The sequence below is a fragment of the Strix uralensis genome, chromosome 1 (genome assembly GCF_047716275.1).
Source record: "Strix uralensis isolate ZFMK-TIS-50842 chromosome 1, bStrUra1, whole genome shotgun sequence".
Lineage (NCBI taxonomy): Eukaryota > Metazoa > Chordata > Aves > Strigiformes > Strigidae > Strix > Strix uralensis.
This window is the reverse complement of record NC_133972.1, coordinates 144791850-144812730: the sequence shown is the minus strand read 5'-3', so window position 1 is coordinate 144812730 and position 20881 is coordinate 144791850. Positions and strand designations below refer to the sequence as shown.

Sequence of the window (20881 nt, the reverse complement as noted above, 5' to 3'; positions counted from 1 at the left end):
TTTATTCTTCACTGATTGCTCTTTTGTTGAAATGGCAATTACAGTTCTATCACCTTCTAAATAACTTCCCTTTCCAAGGTCCGTAAATGCCTATGTACAGATAAATTCAATCTGCCTTTCATGTTTTGGCATTAATCATGCAGAAAATCTTCTTAGTAACACATTTATATTTTCTCAAAAAATTCAGACCTTTTGGAATAATTGGGTCACTAACTGCAGTGGCTCTGCAATTTTTATTGAAAAAATAAAAAAAGATTTAAAATTTGTGTCTTTTTAGATGGAAAAATAACAACCTTTTGGCTTTTCAATGTTTACCCCTCTTTACTTGCCTGAAGACTTTTGACAGAAAAATGTTCCCTCTGAGGGTTTTTCATTCAACATTATTGAGGCTCAAGCATACTGATAAAGCCTATGAAATGAGCAGGTCCTGCCTGACTAACCTGATCTCCTTCTATGACAAGGTGACCTGTATAGTGGATGAGGGAAAGGCTGTGGATGATGTCTGCCTAGACTTTAGTAAAGCCTTTGGCACCATTTCCTACAGCATTCTCCTGGAGAAACTGGCTGCTCATGGCTTGGATGGGTGTATGCTTTGCTGAGTAAAAGACCATCTGGATGGCTGGGCCCAAAGAGTGTGGGTGAATGGAGTTAAATCCAGTTGGCATCTGTCACAAATGGTGTTCCCCAGGGCACAGTATTGGGGCCATTTCTGTTTAGTATCTTTATCAATGATCTGGACAAGGGTATCGAGGGTGCCTCAGTAGGTTTGCAGACTATGCCAAGTTGGGTGGGAGGGTTGATCTGCTTGAGGCTAGGAAGGTTCTACAGAGGAATCTGGACATGCTGGATTGATGACCAGAGGCCAATTGTATGAGACTTAACATGGCTAATTGCTGGCTCCCACACTTGGGTCACAACAACCCCATGAAATGCTGCAGGCTTGGGAAAAGTGGCTGGAAAGCTGCCTGGAGGAAAAGGACCTGGGGGTGTTGGTCAACAGCTGGATAAATATGATCTGGCATTGTGCCCAGGTGGCCAGGTGTCCAACAGCATCCTGGCTTGTATCAGAGATAGTAGAACTAGGGAAGTGATTGTTCCCCTGTACTCAGCACTGCTGAGGCTGCACCTCGAATACTGTGTTCAGTTTTGGGGCCCTCACTGCAAGAAAGACATTGAGGTGCTGGAGCGCATCCAAAGGTCAACAAAGCTGGTGGAGGGTCTAGAGCACAAGTCTTATGAGGAGTGGCTAAGGGAACTGGTGTTGTTTATCCTGGAGAAAGGAGGCCAAGGGGGAACCATATCACACTTTACAACTACCTAAAAGGAGGTTGTAGCGAGGTGGGTGTGGGTCTCTTCCAGTCAGCAAGTGATAGGACAAGAGGAAATGGCCTCAAGTTGTGCTGGGGAATGTTTAGATTGGATATTAGGAAAAATTTCTTCACTGAAAAGGTTGTCAAACATTGGAACAGACTGCCCAGGAAAGTGGTTGTCACCATCCCTGGAGGTATTTAAAGGATGTGTAGATATGTCGCTTCGGGACATGGTTTAGTGGTAAACTTGGTAGTGCTAGGTTAATGGTTGGACTCAATGATCTTAAAGATCTTTTCCAACGTAAATGATTATGATTCTATGAGTGTTTTGTAAAACTAAAGCTATTTACTTTCAAAGAGTTACACACCAGGAAAAGTGTGATGCATGGCAATTGCTCAATTTCAGTTGAATCTAAATATTTGAGGATTAAGCTGATAGGCTCAAATCCATAGCCAAAGACAGACCCAATGGCCAGCCTGAGTTGTTGCGGAGGATTTCAGTGTCCCAGTGAGAGCCTAGAAAACACCAATGTCCCCTTCCTGTTCTCTCACCACTTTCCTACTGTACCTCATACTTCTGCTTTGGTATCTATGGTGGGTTACTATTCTGATGTCTGTTCTCTCTGTGCAGGACTGGAGAATAATGAGTGAACCAAACCCAACCCAACCCAGCACCTTTCACAAGTCATCCAAAGTCTATTGGAGTCAACCAAAATACAGGGAGGTAAAAGAGAAGCGATTCCACCAGAATCAGTGAAAATTACGTTGGCAAAAATATTAATGTGTGGAAACTGGAATCAGTCTTTAAAGTGTTGATTTATTTCAATTAAATCTGATGTTTCTTTACCAGCCGTAAGTTACAGCAAAAAGCTTGTGATCTTTTTTATAAGCCACCATTGCCCTCCTCTGAAAAGGGATCTAGGTTTGCTTCTGTGTGGTGTTTAGTTGTCCTCGTTTCTGTACTGTACTCAGAGGTTGACTCTATGCTCATAAATTTTAGGCTAGCAAAATCTGTGGAGGTAATTCTGATTTACTTAAATAGAATAAATATAACCAGGCCACTAGTACTGAATATTAAAATCAATTACGTTATATCAGAGAGGAATTAATCTCATTTAGGCAAGTATTTTGTTTACATGTCAGAGAATTTTTGCCCTGATCTGACAACATTATTTGCCTCTGAATCAATTCACGGGTTGGTTGGTTGTTTTTTTGTTTTTTTTGTTTGTTTGGTTGGTTTGGTTTGTTTTTTTCTTTTTTTTTTATTTTTATTTTTTATTGGAGGCACAACAGTTTTTTGACAGTTGAAGCTGAGCCATTAAAATTAAATATTTTGATATCTCAAAAACATCAAGCACAATGACTATCTTATTCTTGCCTAAAAAGCTTCAGATAAACATCCTACCTAGAAAGAAAAAAAAAAAAAAAGCCCATCCCAAAATGATATCAGCACAAAAATGAATAATGAATACTAAATAATGACAAATTTGCTGACAGTGGGTCAACAAACATCAGAGTCCCCGTTCCCTCCCAAACAGAGAAAGCACAGAAGCTACCCTTTCAAATCACAGGTCCACAGGAAGGCAGTGTATGAGCTTGATGCAAAACACTTAGACAATTTTTGAAAAACATTAAAGCGCATTAAGAGGTACTTAAAAATTCTTTCATTTGTCACATATAGTGCAAAGATATCTCCTGTGCTAGTGTTTCCAAATAGACATATTGCCAAACTTTCACGAGTCTGTAAATCCCACATGTAAACCAGTACTCTGTATTGACAGGCACTTGCTAAATAAGTGTAATTAGGACTAGTCTCATGCATCATTGGGCTATGACCATCCATTGTTTCAGGTTGTCTAGGGTAGTTGAAATGCCATAATTTTGTGACCAGCTCTTACAGTGGTTCTCAGGGAATAAAGCAAACTAACAAAACCCTCCGCATTTAATATTTATACTGATCTATTTTTTCTGAGAGGACGTACCCCATTTAAACTGCCGAACATAGGCGTTTTTTCTGTGCTTAGTGGGATTGACTGGGAGTAGGAGAAGAGGATGCACTTTTCCTGCTCTTGCTGTGTGTGCCTGGGCATTTTGCTGGAAATTGCTGGCAGGTTTTATTAATGTGCACCCAGTTGGGTCTTAAAGGGACCTGTCCAGACTTGCCTTGCATACAGATAGACTGCAAAAAGAGAGGCCATGCTAATAGTTCTTAGCAGAAAGTGTAGGAAGTTAAATGATGACTGAAACTTCAAGCAGGTCAAGACTGATGGCAGAGTGCAAGGAAAAAGTGAAAAAGATTCATTGAAGAGTATATTCAATGATGTTCAATGGTCAAAAATAAAATTTGCAATTTTCTTGACTGGAAAATATATCATTTTTATAAGTTTAAACCATATATTTGGGGAATGCTCCTTTCCCACGTGTGGGCTGTAGGGTCAAAGGCACCTGTTGGTCTGATCTCAGGAAGAGGGTCTGAGTCTACATGCACATTTGATCTGCTGAGGCACATTGCCCACCATATTGGCTGAGTGGCAAAGCTGAGAATGGGATCCAGATTTCCTGATTCCCCATCCTTTGTTTAAAAAAGAGATTAACAGAAGAAAAAACCATTCTTTTCAAGCACTTTTGCATCGACTCTGTAAGATTATTAATTATATTATTTACATTATAAATGTTTTAAAAGTTTTATGCTTTGAGGTTTTGGTTTGTTTTAAACTGAAGACTAATAATATAGAGAAGATTCAGAGGAATAGATGTGAAAGGTAAGGAAATTATTTTGCTCATTCATTTTACAAATATGCAATTACAGGCAGGGAAGTCTAGTAGAAAGAGAGACACAAAGTGCGTGATAACAGTGCTTGCATTTTCTGCAGATTCCTGTGTGATATGTAGGGGTTAGGATGTAAATAATAATTAGAAAAATATTATGTAGTCAGTCAGGAGTAACCTGGTTAAAACCCTGAACACACTTAGGAAGTCTTCCTCTGAGAAATCAACTGTCAGGAAAAAAGGGGAGGAGGAGCTGGTAGCAAGGCCTTTCCAATGGCTCATGCAACAGCATGTGAACAATACGCCTACTGTGCTATTGCATATATTAAATATAACAAAAGGGCATGTCAGGAAGTTTCTTACAATTTTTGATTTCATGACATGCTTTTATTACTTCCTCCATTTTTTCAGTCACAGGTTATTAGATTTACTGCAGCTTTGGAAGGTACAACACATTAGTATCTGTCGGGTATGCTGCCCCTAGTGACTTTCTTAGCTTGCTCAAGTACAAACATCTTGCACTGGTATTTATCAAGTGAACACAATCTTTTACCTATTCATTTGTCTTAGGAGTGAAGAGCTTCATGTTTCCCCTGATACTGAAATCAAGATTTCAATGAATCCCAAAATGTTCAGTGCACCGAAAAGACTAAATTTTGCTTGGTCTCAACGATATTTAAAGTAATCTAAATAAGATTTCTGGCACAACATTGCTTCAGCCATTACCATTAATTAGTTTTGTCCTTTTTTTTTTATAAGCAATACTTTGTATAAGTGCACTCAGCAAGCTGCAAATTGTCACAGTAGCTATTGATCTTTTTGACATGCCTAATCAGCCTAATTCTGCTCATAATTGAAGAATCATTCTGGTCTGCCCTGATGCTATTGACAGAAAAAAAGAAGTATTTAAAAGGGCAATGAAAAATCCAGTTTGATTACAATAATAAATTAAGTTCTATCAATCCTATCACACAGTCACATATTTGATCAATCTTGCTATTTGATATATGCACAATTGGGGTTAAACCACTTGAAATTCATCAGACAAATTTTTGTTCATTTCCTGTAGATCTTATTCTACTCTCTGCTGAGTATTTTCATTGTTGAATTCTCATGCAAAATAATGGAAGTAAAAAAAGCTTCAGTGTTTCATACAGACTTTCTATTAAATTAATTTCCCTTTAACTACTTATAGAAGAGGGAAACTAGTTGGTTCCATTGATTTAAATTATATTTGCATCAATTCCCACAAGAAATATAGCTATTATTATATCATAATGCTTTTACTATTGCATAATGAAACAGTGCAACAAGAGGCTTATCCTGAGTTTGTTGTCTGTAGCAGTTTCTGGACTGAAAACATACAGTGCAGAGGTGGAGAAAAGGACACGAGTACAAAGGAAATATTCTTAAGAGGTAAATGTGACTGCAATATACTTAATAGAAAGGGAACTATAATTGTTGAAATAACCGCTGTAAATCTACATTTGTAACCAGAACTGGGCCTTGCACAGTCTCTGTACCTTTTGTTTCTGATATAATTTAATAAAAATGCCTCTCAAGACATCTCATTAAAGGTGACTCATTATTGTGGAACTCCCATCTAATGCTTGTGTGGCTTCATTATTTTTAGCGTAGCTACACCAGCATAAAATCACAATGCTGCAACTGTGAATATATCCTTCAAATTCCAGCCAAGCACTAAACAGAGTCTGATCTGAGTTACGACACCATAAATCTATAGTATTTGAAATCATTGGGATCACATGCTTTACCAGAAAACACTGTTTGCTCTGCTGAATGCTTAACCACTGAACCATTGCTGTGCTATTATTATTATAGTTATTTATTACGAAATGCTGACAGTTTGATAGAGGCTATTCTTCTCAGGCAATGTAATATAGATATGAGTGCTTGTGTATAACTTATTCCAATTAATTAGTTTGTTGGCATTTTATTAAGCATTAGCTGAATGTGATTTTTTTCCCCAAGTCTACAATACTTCAGGCTTTCAGCTAATTAATCGGATGTCACCTTTGTTATTTACAAGGGGATTGCGATGATAAGTTATAGTTCATTTTGAGCCAGTGCGTCCTCGGTGATCTATTAGTACCATTTGAAACAAGTTTAGAGAAGTTATATGAAATGCTCTGGGCCTGCACTGGGATGCACAGCTGCTAAATCAACAGAGTAAGGAAACCACCGCACACACGCTAATTCAGAAATGCTTTTCTTGCATGCTCTCAGCCATGCCACACACTACTAATGCTACTTCTAGTAAGAAGGGGCTTGTTTTAGAGGTGCTGAGGCCAAGCTGCTTCTCAAATATCAAAACATGTTTTGGATTGTGCTGCAAAGGTGACTTTTCTGCTCTCTGCACTGCAGCCACAGGAATAAGAGGAGGTTATTGGCTTTCCTTCCCACTCCTTACAATTTAAAGCCATGGCAGGCATCTGAAAACTGCTTCATATCACTGATGACTTGTGTTCTGATGATTTTTGGCCTGTTTGTGACTTGTGTATGAGGTGAATTTAGTAAACATGAAGATCTTTCTTCATAGGAGCTTGTTTTCTGTAAGGCAAGATGGGATAGGTGTGTTTCTTTCTTCACAGCTATGTTGAGGGACAGTTTCGATTAAAAACAATAAGAGTGGATATGTTCACACTAGGAAGGAACACAAAGATTTTTAATTCACTGCAGCTAGTAACTGTTCAATGCGAGGAGTGGATAGAAAGCCTGACTCATGGGTCCAGTAAAATCTGGGATAAACAATTATTTGTATTTTATCTAAAAGAAGCAAAGGAAACAGACCTGAAGTTTTCATCCACTCCAGCTACCTCTGATGGTCAGTTAAGTGGCATGAGTTGTAGAGTAAGCTCAGGAGATATATATTCCAAGTTAGTGATTATTTTATATATATATAGCTACAATATATTATTGCATGCCCTTGTACAAGGGGGAGTGGAAGGCCAATGTGTCAGAGCAGGTGGGTGGGAAGCGTATGACACTCTTCACTGGGCAAGTTGAAGTCAATTATTTGACATATCCATACATAGCTGGATCATATATCTCAAATCACCATTTAAAGAACTCTTCAGTATGTCAGTGCAGCAAAAGTCTTTGGGGATTATTCTAAAAAGGTCCTCAAGCCGGAGTGTCTGCAGCACTGGAGACACTCACTGAGAGACATTTGTGGGCAAACAGTTGGTACAAAAGAAACTTTCCCAAGAGGTGATGTTTAACGATCAAATGCAGCATGTATTGAATTAGAGTTCAGATGGGCAATCAAGTTATTGTGGCATAAAACTTTTTCACACTTCAGCTGAGCCATAATGACTGTTTGTGGGCATGTCTTTAGTCTATAGAAAATGACAGTGCAGGAATGAACAGCATCCTGATCTAAATGGTGGATGGAGAAGGTGTGCAGCTCTTGAATGTGATGTGGTTTTGTGTGTGCAGCCAGGCGGGTAAATGAGGAGGCTAAAGCCTCCTTAAATCCATGCCTGACTTAACTCAGACTGCAGGCTAAACTACTTCACATGTCTTTACAGTTGGTCTAGACTGAAAACAGGCATGAGGACAGCTGCCATCACTCTGTTAATCTGCAGTAACCTGTTCCTCCAAATAGACAGAGTGTGAATTTAAAGAACGGATCCTACAACCTAAACACACAGCATGCATCCTGCATAGTCCCTTCCTTTGCAAAGAAATATATTTTTGAGTCCCGTTCTGGCAGCATCTGGACTCTGACAGCCTATCTGCCTTTATTGAACACTTCCCTTTACTGACAGTCAGGGCTGGTCACAGAGGCAACAAAAAAGAGACAACAAAAAAGAGACAACAGTATTGTGTTCAGCAAAGAGAGTCCTGCAGCAAGTTTATGGCAAATGGCTTGGCAGGAGATTTACAGTTAAAGATGAAGCACTGCAAAAAAGGTTAAGAGCTAAATTTAAGTCATGTTCCTCTCTCCCTCTAATATTTTTCAGACTAGTGGACTCGCAACCAATTTTTGGTGTTGAACTGACTTCAGAACATTAACTATGCCCATTTCAAATGTTCTATTTGCTTTGCTGCTCTTAGTGATGAAAGAAAAGATTTTTTTTGCATCATCATCCTAAATCCCTTTAGTTTTTTATTTGGAAGAGATCGTAGATTTCATTAAAAAATGCCCTTTGGAAGGGTATTTCTTATTCTGAGTCTAAGGTTATGTTTTTACACATGGAAAGTTTGTCCTAATTTTTTCATATTTAACACTCTTCATGCTTAAAAAACCTTTTTTTTCCCCCTCAAATGAATCGTAACTGACTCCATTCCAAAATGACATATTTGGTGTTAGTCAGCTCTTTTTCCTAAATAACTTCATCTTCATAAAACAGGAGAACATCTGTTAGGACCTCTTGTTTTATAACAATCTTATCAATCTACTTTTCACAAAACAAGAATAATGCCAGATAGCAGGGCACAGAATGGGTAGAAGCAGACTGAAATCCCAAGTACTCCTAGTAGGGTATTCACTATATATTTAATCGTATTTTTATTGACTTTCCCATTATACAGCTATCAGTGATTGGAGTGGAAAGTAAAATTTATAGGAATTGGACATTATATCTACATGAATATGTGTCAGTATAAGTGAAAACTAAACTAAATTACAATATACATCATAAACTACCAGCTTCATATTATAACAGTACTGGCCAATACTGCTGTGTTTGGGTAAAAACTGTAGAGGGAAGATGCACAGTTCAATTTATAATTGCCTTTCTGTGGGAAACACCCATTGCCTGAGATTTTTTTTAAGTAATCCTTTGCAGAGCAATCCTTTATCCCATCCATTGCAGTTTTTCATTCACTGATCTCCCTAGGCTTTGCAAAAGAAAGTGTTATTATCCTATTGTAGCAGGGAGGAAGACTAAAGTGAAGTGGCCTCTTCCAAAGCTTGAGGAAAGTGGCAAGGGAGGATGAAAAGCACAAGGATTTTACAACAGTGGCAATCTTGGTTCTGAGCTTTAAAGTCTACAATACTGGCAGCTTCTCAAATAGAGGATCCCAGTGTTTGGGAAGGTGGAACGCAGGAGGCTGACTGGCTCCACTGCCTTGGCACTGGGACGGGCTGTCCTTGACTGAGACAATGCACTTAAGTGCTCTTCCTTAGCCTTTCCTTGCTACCACCATGTTGGGGTTGTAGGGATATAATTCATGAGTGTTAGGGTGCAAGGCAGAGGACACCACTCTCCATGTGCAGTGAGCCATGTCCTCCTGGCACTCAAGGGGCTCAGTAATGGCATGCAGAGAAACTGGAGCTGGTACATCCTCATGCCTTAGATGTGTTGTCTCAGACCTCTGAGCTCTCTCTGGAGCTGTGTCTGCAACACACCACACTTCAACTAGTTCTGTAACATAAATCTTGGAAAGGTCTTTTAACATGGAAGCAGCAATGTGCAAATTCCAGACTTTCACTGCTAATGGAGTCTTCCTGTGCTGCTCGCTTTTTAGAAACATTCCTGCTTAGGCCTTTGTTAGATTAAAAATTTATTCTACATCATGCTTCATTATATAGTGTAGATATATGCTAAATATGTCATATCCACAGGGTGAAATGACAACACTGCACAATCAAAGGCTAATATACTGTATGTTAACTTCCCCACTTAGTTGTCTGCAGTAGGGGTCTAACACCTAATTAGTTCAAAACCCACCAGTCTTGTTAAACTGTGATCACCCCTATTGCTGATATCACTTCAGCTGATCAGGTACTATCCATCGTGGGATATTATATTTACAACTATTTATTCATTACAAGATTTCAACTTCCTACAAATTCAGAGTGGCAATTTACAGACATCCCTCATATCTGTACAGGAGAACCTGTTCCTTTGGGAAAAAGTGACATCTATATCACATGTTAAAAGATGAAGAGATTCAGGTTGTAGTAGCTTCTCCTGGGCATAATGTTGTTCAGGATTTATAAATTCAAGGGCCTTGTGCTGGCTAAAGAGACACAGCCCTCAAATTAGCAGTAGGTTTAAACTGCATTTGCAGTAAGCAGTACAAAATACTGGTTATTCACATGCCCTGTTACCCCAGACTGGGCGTTGGTTCAGCTGTGCCCATTGCTGACTGACTTCTGTTGGCTTCACTGAATGATTTTGACAGTGTACACATGATCACATGTGTGTTAAAACAAGCAGGGACAGTGACACTGAGCAACAGAAGTGATTTCTACTCAAAGCAAAATATGAAAGCCTGGAAGAGAGGGAGAGTATTAGAGTCTAAAACAATGTGACTGACCCATTCTTATTAGGAATTAATAAAAAAGTATAAATCTGAATTTCAAAATAATTTTTAATTATTCATGAGAAGAACTTAGAGGTTTAAGAACATGATGGACATTTCATGAAAGGTGCAGGCTCAGGCTGAAAACCCAAATGTTACTTAGCCAAACATTTCTTAAGGAAAAATCCTTCCACTAAAAAAATCTGTAGCTGCCAACACAGCCTGCAGAAGATACACATGGAAGACAGGGATTGAGGATTATGGGTGAGCACCTGTTTACTAATGAGAAAGTTCTCCATAATGAGAAAGTTGTCCATTCTAGAATCTTATTTAATTTTGAAATACTCCAGTTAAAAAAAAAAAAAAGCACACCATATTTTCCTTTCTCATCTACATTTCAGTAAATGCAAAATAATAAATGTAAACCAATTTAAAGTACATTTAATTTACTTTCTAAAATCACCAAGTGTAATAAAATATATTTTTTTGTTTATCCTCAGAGGGCTTATGCTTAACTTATACTACAGTTTATGAAGAATGTAGGACTAGGCATAGTTACAGACCATCACAATGCTGCTGTGAGTTTGTTTTGTTAACCCAGATTGTTGTTTCTCTGTGGTTACTTGTAGCAACTGTATAGACAGATATGGCATGATTATTCCTTACCAGCTCATTGCTGCCATCCTCATCAAAATCCTCCTCTATCCCATCAGTCATATCTTCTCCATCCCCATCTGCATCTGGCCCTCCTTCAATTGGCTCTTCTGTAGAGTTATCTGCATTCTCTGATATGCATTCTTCTTGAATCAAATCAGCATTATCTTCCATTTGTTTCTTTTGAGCTTCTGTAAGGAAAACATACTCTATAGAGATTCAGTAACCTTTCCTATTGGTGGCAAAGAAAAGTGCTCTGAGGAAGAAACGTAAGCTTCCCCTCTCCAGTTGTGCTAGCTTTGCAAAAATCAGTGTGTTAATATCTAGCAGGCAAATATGACCAAAATCCTTGTTTTAAAAAAATAATGCATAAATTAACCATAGTACCAACATGCTCGTCTATCCCATGCAGTGGATGAAGGTTTGATTTACCAGCAGATCCAGCTTTTTTGATTTTCTGGACTTTGCTTTGCCTTGGGAATCCTATTGGCATAGTCACGATATATTTATCTGCAGCCAATGAGAAGTACATAAATCACTATGCTCTAAGAAGTGGAAGGCTGTTAATTGTCAATAAGTGAACAAGGTTTTGCATAAATCTGCTGTGAATATATCTCAATAACCATACAGATAATCAACAAGTCCTTCTAGACAACTGAACATTTTTTTTTGCAGTAAAGTAACAGTTTCTCCCTGTTGGTATAATGTGCTGAGATAATTGGAGAATGCCCCTCTCCAATTACCGAAATATAGGCTTCCTATAATTTTTGCAAGTGGTGAAAGGAAAGACCATTTCCATGGAGGCCCAGAGGATCTGTTCTGGTTGGCTTAGTGCAGATAGCTGCATTGTGATTACGTATTGGGAGACTCCTGGATATGTTGAGAAATTTTATCCAGCCAGCAGAAATCCAGAAAATTAAAGGAGGAATGACAGAGACAGACTGTCCAGAGGAGTGGTAGAAGGGATCAGAGTCTTATTCCTATGCACATAAGGAGTTTCAATCATAGAATCATAGAAAGGTTTGTGTTGGAAGGGATCTTAAAGATCACCTAGTTCCCACCCCCCTGCCATGGGCAGGGACACCTTCCACTAGACCAGGTTGCTCAAAGCCCCGTCCAACCTGGCCTTGAACACTTCCAGGGAGAGAATATCTACAGCTTCTCTGGGAAACCTGTTCCACTGTCTCACCACCCTCACAGTAAAGAATTTCTTCCTTATATCTAATCTAAATATACTCTTTCAGTTTAAAGCCATTACCCCTTGTCCTATCACTACATGCCCTTATAAAACGTCCCTCCCCATCTTTCCTGTAGGCCCCCTTTAGGTACTGGAAGGGCTCTAGAAGGTCTCCCCAGAGCCTTCTCTTCTCCAGTCTGAACAACCCGAACTCTCTCAGCTTGTCCTCATAAGGGAGGTGCTCCAGCCCTCTGATCATCTTCATGGCCCCCTGGACTAGCTCCAACAGGTCCACGTCCTACTTATGTTGGGGTCCCCAGAGCTGAATGCAGTACTCCAGGTGAGGTCTCACGAAAGCAGAGGAGAGGGGGAGAATCACCTTTCTTGACCTGCTGGCCATGCTTCTTTTGATGCATCCCAGGATACAATTGGCTTTCTGTGCTGTGAGCCCACATTGCCAGCTCATATTCAGGTTTTCATCCACCAACACCCCCAAGTCCTTCTCCGCAGGGCTGCTCTCAATCCACTCCTCACCCAGCCTGTATTTGTGCTTGGGATTGCCCCGACCCATGTGCAGGACCTTGCATTTGGCCTTGTTGAATTTCATGAGGTTTGCATGGGCCCACTTCTCAAACCTGTCAAGGTTCCTCTGGATGGCGTCCCTTACCTCCAGTGTGTCGACTGCACCACAGAGCTTGGTGTCGTCAGTATACTTGCTGAGAAATATTTTTCATGAGAGTGATGCAAACTTAAAAAACCAAAAGGGCAAGATGATAGCTTGATTTTTGTTTTGTGTAAACGAGACATAGATCCTCTCTCTGATCCCAGTCTTACTGAGGCCACACCTTCTGGCAGAGGGAGTAAGAAATAATACTGCCAAACCATAGAGAAGGAACAAAATCATCTCACATCTGACACTGTAGATGAGATAGTTCAGCTGCTGATGTAGCTTTATCTTACACAGATCTTTTAGCTGAGGAAGCCATCATCTGCAGACTAATCACCTAGGATGCATAACACTCTTCATCAGTTCAGGAGACTTAAATGGGGATCCAAGTTTACTGGTATCTCTGAGTGTTTTTTATCCTCACATCCTCTGATGAGAGGCAAGGAATATGGAGGATGGGTTCTGCACCTGACGCTTTAAAACATGAACAATTTGAAACCAGATTTTAATCTCTGAGGATATTATTCATTGTTTGTCTTCAAAAGGCATAACAGTATGATTCAATACAAATCAACGTTTTCCTCTTTGAGTTGATTTCTATTTAAATGAGTTTACTACAGTCCTTTAGCAAAAGTGAAAATTGGATATCAAAGTACAATGACGTGCAGGTTGTTTTGCATAGTAATGGATTTTATATAAAAGCTCCCCAAAGTAGGGCTGTGCCATCTCAGAGCATTTCAGTACACAAGTGATTCAATGGAGTGCCTTGCAATTACATCTTCACTGATTATACCAACTTTTATCTAACTTGCATAAAGTATAAAATAGAAAATAATGAACACATATTGTGTATGGTTCTCCTGAAAGAGATAATCATGCTCTGTACTAATAGTTTACCTTAGCCTTGAAAAAAAACCCAACTAAACTTATTTTGTGTGGAAAAATATAACAGCTGAGGGATTGGTCCTTTTCTGTCAATTTAGAATGTGATTGAAATAAGAGGCAGGGGTTTTTAAAGAGCTGGTTTTGGTTATATGTTTTGTTTTTTTTTTTTTTTTTTCTTTAACTTGTTATCCACAAAGTATTTTTCTGTACAGTTCTGCCCTAGTAAGACATTCATTAGAGTTATTTTTGAATGCCAGCAGGAAACTTCTGGGTTCAGAGAGATACCCCTAAAATAAGTCAAGAAATAGGATGGGTACTTGGGAGCAGGAGCGATCCAGATCTAAATACCTATTTCGCTTGTGTCAGGTTCATGAACCTCAACTGCTAATTCCCACCAATATTTTAGAGAGCCTTGATGGAACTCTCTTTATGTGTTCTGTTGGGTCTTTTTGGCTTCACATAACTGATTTGAATTAGGCAAGGGAAACAAATCCGAGTGCCCAGACATCCAGACATCTGCAGATTCTGAGGCAGAATTTCTTTCATGTTTCACACAAAATACCTAAAAAGTTTTCATCAGAGAATGGAAGGGGAAAAAAAAAGGATCATTGAGATTTTTCATGAGTTAGGGCTTCCATTTCCCCACTGGGTCTCATGAAAATCAGCTTGCTAATACTCAGGTCTTGTACAGAGATATATCATGTGATTTATAAGTAAATAACCAAAGAAATACCATAGACCATGGTAAGAACTGAGATTGCTTTCTCTATATACCATGTTGAAAATACAACCTTATAAATCCTTTATAACTGCTCAGCATGGCTTTAAAGTGCTTCCAGGTGAGATCATTAAGCTAACAAAATGATCACTGCGATGATAGCAATAAAGATCTTGATTAAATTAAAAAGTAGTGTTGGATTTTGTTATTCCCAGTGTTTGTCTCTAAACAAAATATTTCAAGCCAGAGAGAAGCTGAACTAGAGGTGTGACTGGTTTTACAGAGCTGCCACAGTTTCATACGATAACTTTGGTTGGAAGGTATCTCTGGACTCTCCAAACCGAACCACTCTTCAAAGTTTGGTCCAGGTCCATGGGGCCTTGGCCCAATGAGTTTTGAACACCTCCAAGGATGGAGCTACTACAGTCTCTCTGGGCAACTCCTTAGTTACATCTCTTTTCTTTTTATCAAACAAGAATTTCCTTTGCTGCAACTTCTGACTATTGCCTATTGCCCAGGTAATAATTCCTGATATAGACCATCTAATAATTCTTAATGTGCATAGCACAAGCATCCCCAAGGTCCACAGCCTCTAACTTAATTCTGTCCAGTCCATTTTTTAGTGATGTTCTGTTTTCAGAACATCTAGTAAGAATATTTTATTTTCCTTTTTTTTCCTACTACAGCATAGAAAACAATTATTGAAATGATGTTGCATGCTCTGTGAAGAATATTAATTTATCTTCCCAATAATTCTACCTGAGAGTTAATTTACTTGGCGTCAGGTCTCCATTATGTAGCAAAATTTCTGGAAGACTTCCATTCTCTCTGGTCTGCCTATTTGACTGATAGCTAGGTTCTAATTTTATTAATTTGACTACAGATTGCTTTCACCTACCTGCTTCAGCTTTTTGCTGCTTTTCAATCTTTTCCAGTCTCCCTAGCAAGGAGTCAATTTTTGTTTTGATTTGGGTTAATTCCTTCTTGATTGTTTGCAACTCATCTGATTTCACTGTGGAAAGAGAGCAAAGATGCAAAACATGAAATAAACTATATTTTCAGCCCCCCCCCCCATGAACAAAACTTATTCTTTTTTACTTCCCTCTGTCGCACAAAGTTGACTCTCTCATTTCTGTCAGTATTTTTAGGGATTTAACATTTAAAATGAACATTATTAGTTAAAAATGCTGAATCCTAGGAAATCACAGGATTCTAAGCACTAATGGCAAGAGGTTATATGAGGTGTGTTGCTCTGTAATATGCATTTCAGGCAAAATATCTCAAGGGCATTCTTAGTAAATCCAAGTAACTTTTACTGAAAAACAGCCTATAGTGAAAGAATGATTCAAATATGACAGACAGTTCACAGTCTTGCAATGCTATTTTGCTGGACTATTTTGTAGTAATTGCAACAATAATAAAAAGATCCCTCACAGTAGCAGTAGGTATTTTTCAACAAGAGTGAATAGTAACATAAATGCTAGAGCAGCCAGGAATGCAATATTATGTTCCAGTCAACAATTTCGTTGCAATAGGCGTTAAGTATTATTAGTTCAAAAGCTTTCAGACCTGGTAATTTCTTGTACTTTTTCCAGCTATGGATAATATACAAAAATATTTCTTTTTATGATCACATCCAGGGACATGGAGCCAACGAATATAAATTAAGAGCTAAAGTTGCATTGCATTACTCTGCATTTATGTTCATTATTGTACTCCCATTGTGTAGCATAATAAGGAGTAACTGCTTTGGATGCACTCACGAATGACCTCATTATTATGGCATTATCAGGACATGTTTTTATGCTCAGAGAATAATCCAAACAAATCCGCTTGCCCTGTCTGTGCTGGGTTATCATGTTGAAAAGGCCAAGAGGAGAAAATGGGAACCCCATGTTAGAATAAATCCATTTATAAAGGCCAAGAGTAGGTAACACAGGTGTCACTCTTACAACTCTTGTAGGAAGAAATGGACCATCACCTTAAACTGTGAGGGACTTGCAATGGAAGAACGCTGAGCAGTATTACTCATCCATCCTTACCATTACTGAAGGAGGATGTGCATTGACTTTGGTGTGTGTATCCAGAGGGTACATAATGGGAAGGCCATTAGTGAGCCCAGCAAAAAAGATGTTCTGCCATGGAGAAGGACATGTTCCCTTTCTGTCCAAAGGGTCTCCTGACTTCATCTTGCCACATGAGTCTCATTCATTAACTCTTGGACATGTATCTCATCATGGTGTCTCATGGATATTTTTTATTGGACAGTCAAAATCTGATGATGTGTGCAGGCAAGCTACTGCCTGCTTCAGTGGTAGTAAATAAGTATGTGTTTGCTTCAAAATCAGCCTTATTTCAAACATGAAGCACATTCACTGAGGTTGAAACCAGAGCTTTTTATCTTAGAGTTTGGGTCACGTGCATTATAGTTGTAACAAGTCAGATAAAGGCAGTAGGTTGCTATATGCAGTAATGAACTTGTTTAATCATGTGCTCATATTGAGAAATTGCATATTTCACATTATCATAGTCTGAAACCTCTGATCTTATATTGAATGAATGGTAGAATTTAGAGAAAAAAGTTTGAAAGTAACCTTTGTGCTAGACCCTTATATGCTATACAGTATTTGATGGAATTATTCTGTATGTATATAGATCAAGGCCTTCAAATGTTGTTAGACAAATAGCATGTCACTGTCCAGTCCCCCAGGTCTGCAATAAAATGTTAAGATTCTGACAACTGTATATGTAGAAGGTTACTGCTTCCCCAGGGGCAGTGGCTGGTCCATGCAGAGTAGTAACAAGGTGGCACAGATTCCAGGTGAAATGGTGTGAAACTGTCCAATGGGGAATGCTAAGTGTTTTCAGCAACCCGCTATGAAGCCAGCTGGCAACACACCCCATGTGTCCAAGTTGTTGTGTTAGAGGTGCTCCCTTGACTGACAAACAGCAGGCTTGCCAAGGCTACAAGATCAAAAGTCAGAAGTGATGTTACAAAGACCTAATGGTATTTGTTTCCAGTCTAAAAAGTAAAGCAGAAAACATTTGCACTTCTGAGTTTGGTAAGGAAACAGGCACACAGGTAGGGTTACTGTTCAATCCTGTCAAACCTTCTGCTTCAAAGGGGCTTCCCTGTGGTGTCTCAGGGAAAAAACAGTTTGGGAAGACCACACCAGAGGAAACACAGACACAACAGTGAGGATTCAATAACAAACAAGGATGCTATAAACTACTGAGGAGCTTTATTGCTACTTTGCAGAATTCCCTTTTGCCAAAACCGTTTCCTCAAGCTTTGGTCACTGAATCTACAACTTATCATTCACATTTAATGAGGTCATTCCATCATACAGTTAACCACTTCAAGTTAACACTAAAAAGGACTGAGAAAAGGGAAAAAATTTCAAGAAATCTGCACAAGTTCCAGATTTATACCCTGTTTCCAACATTGTGATGGTGTAATTATTTGAGTTGCTTTTTGTCTTAATTTGCAGAGAATTGTAAAAATCTTCAAAATCATTCTCCTGTAAAAATTCCACTGTCAGTTGTATTGGGTATTTCTGTAGTAAGCAACAATTACTAAAGAAAAATTATGAAGGGTCCTGGAGGACAACAAACTGACTATGAGCCAGTAATAATGTGACAAAGAAGGCCATCAACATCCTGGGCTGCATTAGGAGTGTTGCCAGCAGGTCGAGGGAGATGATCCTTTCCCTTGTTTTAGTTTAATCCCAGCTGGCAACTAAGCACCACACAGCTGCTCACTCACTCCTCACCCCACCAACAGGATGGGAAAAGAGAATTGGAAGGGTAAAAGTGAGAAAACTTCTAGATTGAGATAAGAACCAGTTAAAAATTGAGAAATTATTATTATTATTATTAATAATAATAATAATAGCAACGAAAATAACAAAGACAGATAAATAAAACCCAAGAAAGACAAGTGATGCAAATGAAAACGATTGCTCACCACCAACCGAACGATGGCTAGCCAATTCCTGAGCAGTGGCCCCCCAGCCAACCTTCCCCCTAGTTTATTGCTGAGCACGATGTTATATGGTATGGAATATCCCTTTGGTCAGTTGGGGTCAGCTGTCCCAGCTGTGTCCCCTCCCAGCTTCTGTGCACCCCCAGCCTACTCACTGGCAGGGCTGTATGAGGAGCAGAAAAGGCCTTGTCTCTGTGCAAGCACTGTTTCGCAATAACTAAAGCATCCCTGTACTACCAACACTGTTTCCAGCACAAATCCAGAACATAGCCCCATACTAACTACTGTGAAGAAAATGAACTCTACCCCAGCCAAAACCAGTGCACTCATCTACGTAGCACTTCTGAGGCCATATCTGGAGTACTGTATCCAGTTCTGGGTTCCCCAGTACAAGAGGGAAAGAAGAAGACAAAGTCAGACTCTTCTCAGTAGTCCCCACTAACACATCAAGGACCATTGACACAAATTAGAGCATGTGAAATTCCATCTAAACACAAGAAAAAAGTTTTTTTTCTTTTTTTTTTTTTCCTGTGAGGGTGGTCAAACAGTTGCACAGGTGGCCCAGAGAGGCTGTGAAGTCTCCATCCTTGGATATATTGAAAAGCTGTATGGACACAATCCTGGGAAACTTGCTGTAGGTGGCCCTGCTTGAGCAGATTGGACCAGATGATCTCCAGAGGTCCCTTCCAACTGCAACCATTCTGTGATTTTGTGATTTGTGATTTTGTGGTATAGATCTTGGGAAGAACTTTAGGATTTTTAAGCACAGTGTTATGACAAAGACAAAATGTAAAAACTGTAAATACTGTACTTCAGGTACCTGCTTTGAATATATAAATTCTCCTTTAAAGCTTCACGGATGTTTTTTTTTAAATAAAGCAGTTCATAAACATGAAACCAGAGCTGCATGTGTCCAAAATACCTATTCATCTGCTTTTGAGTAATGGAATAGGAAAATAAAGTAGCTTACTGTTTTGTTTTTGTTTTTTTTTTTTTCCTATTAGCAAATAAGCAAAGGCCAGCAGATGACAGAAATGCATGTATTGAAAGGGAAAGAAATTACTAATGAAATTCCTCAAGAACTGCCATTAAAATGGCTAAATATCTTCAACAACTTTGATGGAAAAAAGTAAATAAACGTGAAATTTGCTGATGAGATGAAATTGGGAGGTATCATCTATTCAGAGTGAACTAGAATGGAAGGAGGATTCAGGTGATTTTAAGAAATGCTACATGAGAAAAAAGATGTAATTGCACTGAAAAAATTCCTACACTTGATTGACTAACACCAGAATTTCTACTTAATGTTGAAGCTCATCAGCAAAAAAAGACAGTGACAGAATTATCCTTGGGTGTAGTTGTAATCTCAGGTTGACAATAGGCTATGACTATAATGCAGCCATGAGAAAGAAAATACAGTGCTAGGATGTGTCAAATAATGTATTGCTAAAGATGGGGAAGTACAATGCCATTGTACGAGGACCTGATGAGAGGTCATCTGGAATAATGTGTACAGGAACACTGAGTTCTAGTAGGTACGTGGGGAGAAGGGCCATGAAGATGACCATAAGAATGGAAAACCTGTAGTGTGACAAGAGTTTTGCTTGTTTGCTTGAGACAATAATTCAGTACATATTGTAACATCTTGTCTACTCCTTAATGTCAAGCACACAGGGTATTAAAATTTTGATTAGTGTTTTCCTCCTGTTTTCATATGTGTAAAATCAAAGTGCATACTCCAAGAGCTTCAGTTTCTATATTGTCAAAAAAAAAAGAGTTTTTCCCTGTTCTAAATAGAAATTTGCACCTGCTGCTTCAGACCATTAGCATGAAGAACTACTATGTGTAGTTTCCACACCAACATGTTTCATTTTGTGAGTTACTTCTGACAATGTGGAAAGGTTGATTTATTTTTTCCTAGTCTTTGGAGTTAAAAAGAAAACAAAATATTGCCAACTGATCCTTGAAAAATTATAAATTCAAGAAAGAAATTAAATCCTCCTAACTTATTTTGTTTTGGAAGCAAATTTAGAATACACATTACCACTTTTTGGTAGAACAAGAATTTGCTGCACTGGCAGACATTATTTTTGCAGATGTACTCATCAATAAGCAAGGCATTTTTGGTAGTATGTTTTTATAACATCTTTGCTGTGTGCCACAACAAATTTCTGTCTTTGGACTGCTAGTTTTCAGAAGTGAGTCCCTCTAATCCTGGTTATTTCACTGATTCTGATCTTCAGTACTAGATGTATGGGTTCATTTTCTGGATCCAGTCTCAGTGTTGAGAACAGCTATAAGAACAGTTATGCCTATAAGATTTCTACTTAAATCTGAAAAGTCTATTAGGGGATGTGATCTCATGAGAGTTTTGCTATTTGGGGGTGAAATCTTGCAAGCATAGGCAATATCATTTTGACATAGTTAATTCTGAACCGGT

The 20881-nt window shown here is 38.7% G+C and overlaps 1 protein-coding gene across 8 annotated transcripts in view; it reads right to left on the bottom strand.

The window, feature by feature from the left end:
* RALYL (RALY RNA binding protein like) overlaps window positions 1–20881 on the bottom strand; it is a 407787-nt gene that overhangs the window by 10712 nt on the left and 376194 nt on the right. For all 8 annotated transcript variants that reach the window (XM_074883722.1, XM_074883741.1, XM_074883750.1 and 5 more), the window contains 2 exons: window positions 15355–15468; window positions 11022–11200 (listed from right to left, as the gene is read on the bottom strand). In XM_074883722.1, coding sequence (XP_074739823.1) covers window positions 11022–11200; window positions 15355–15468 — 293 coding nt within the window. The remainder of the gene's footprint in view (window positions 1–11021; window positions 11201–15354; window positions 15469–20881) is intronic.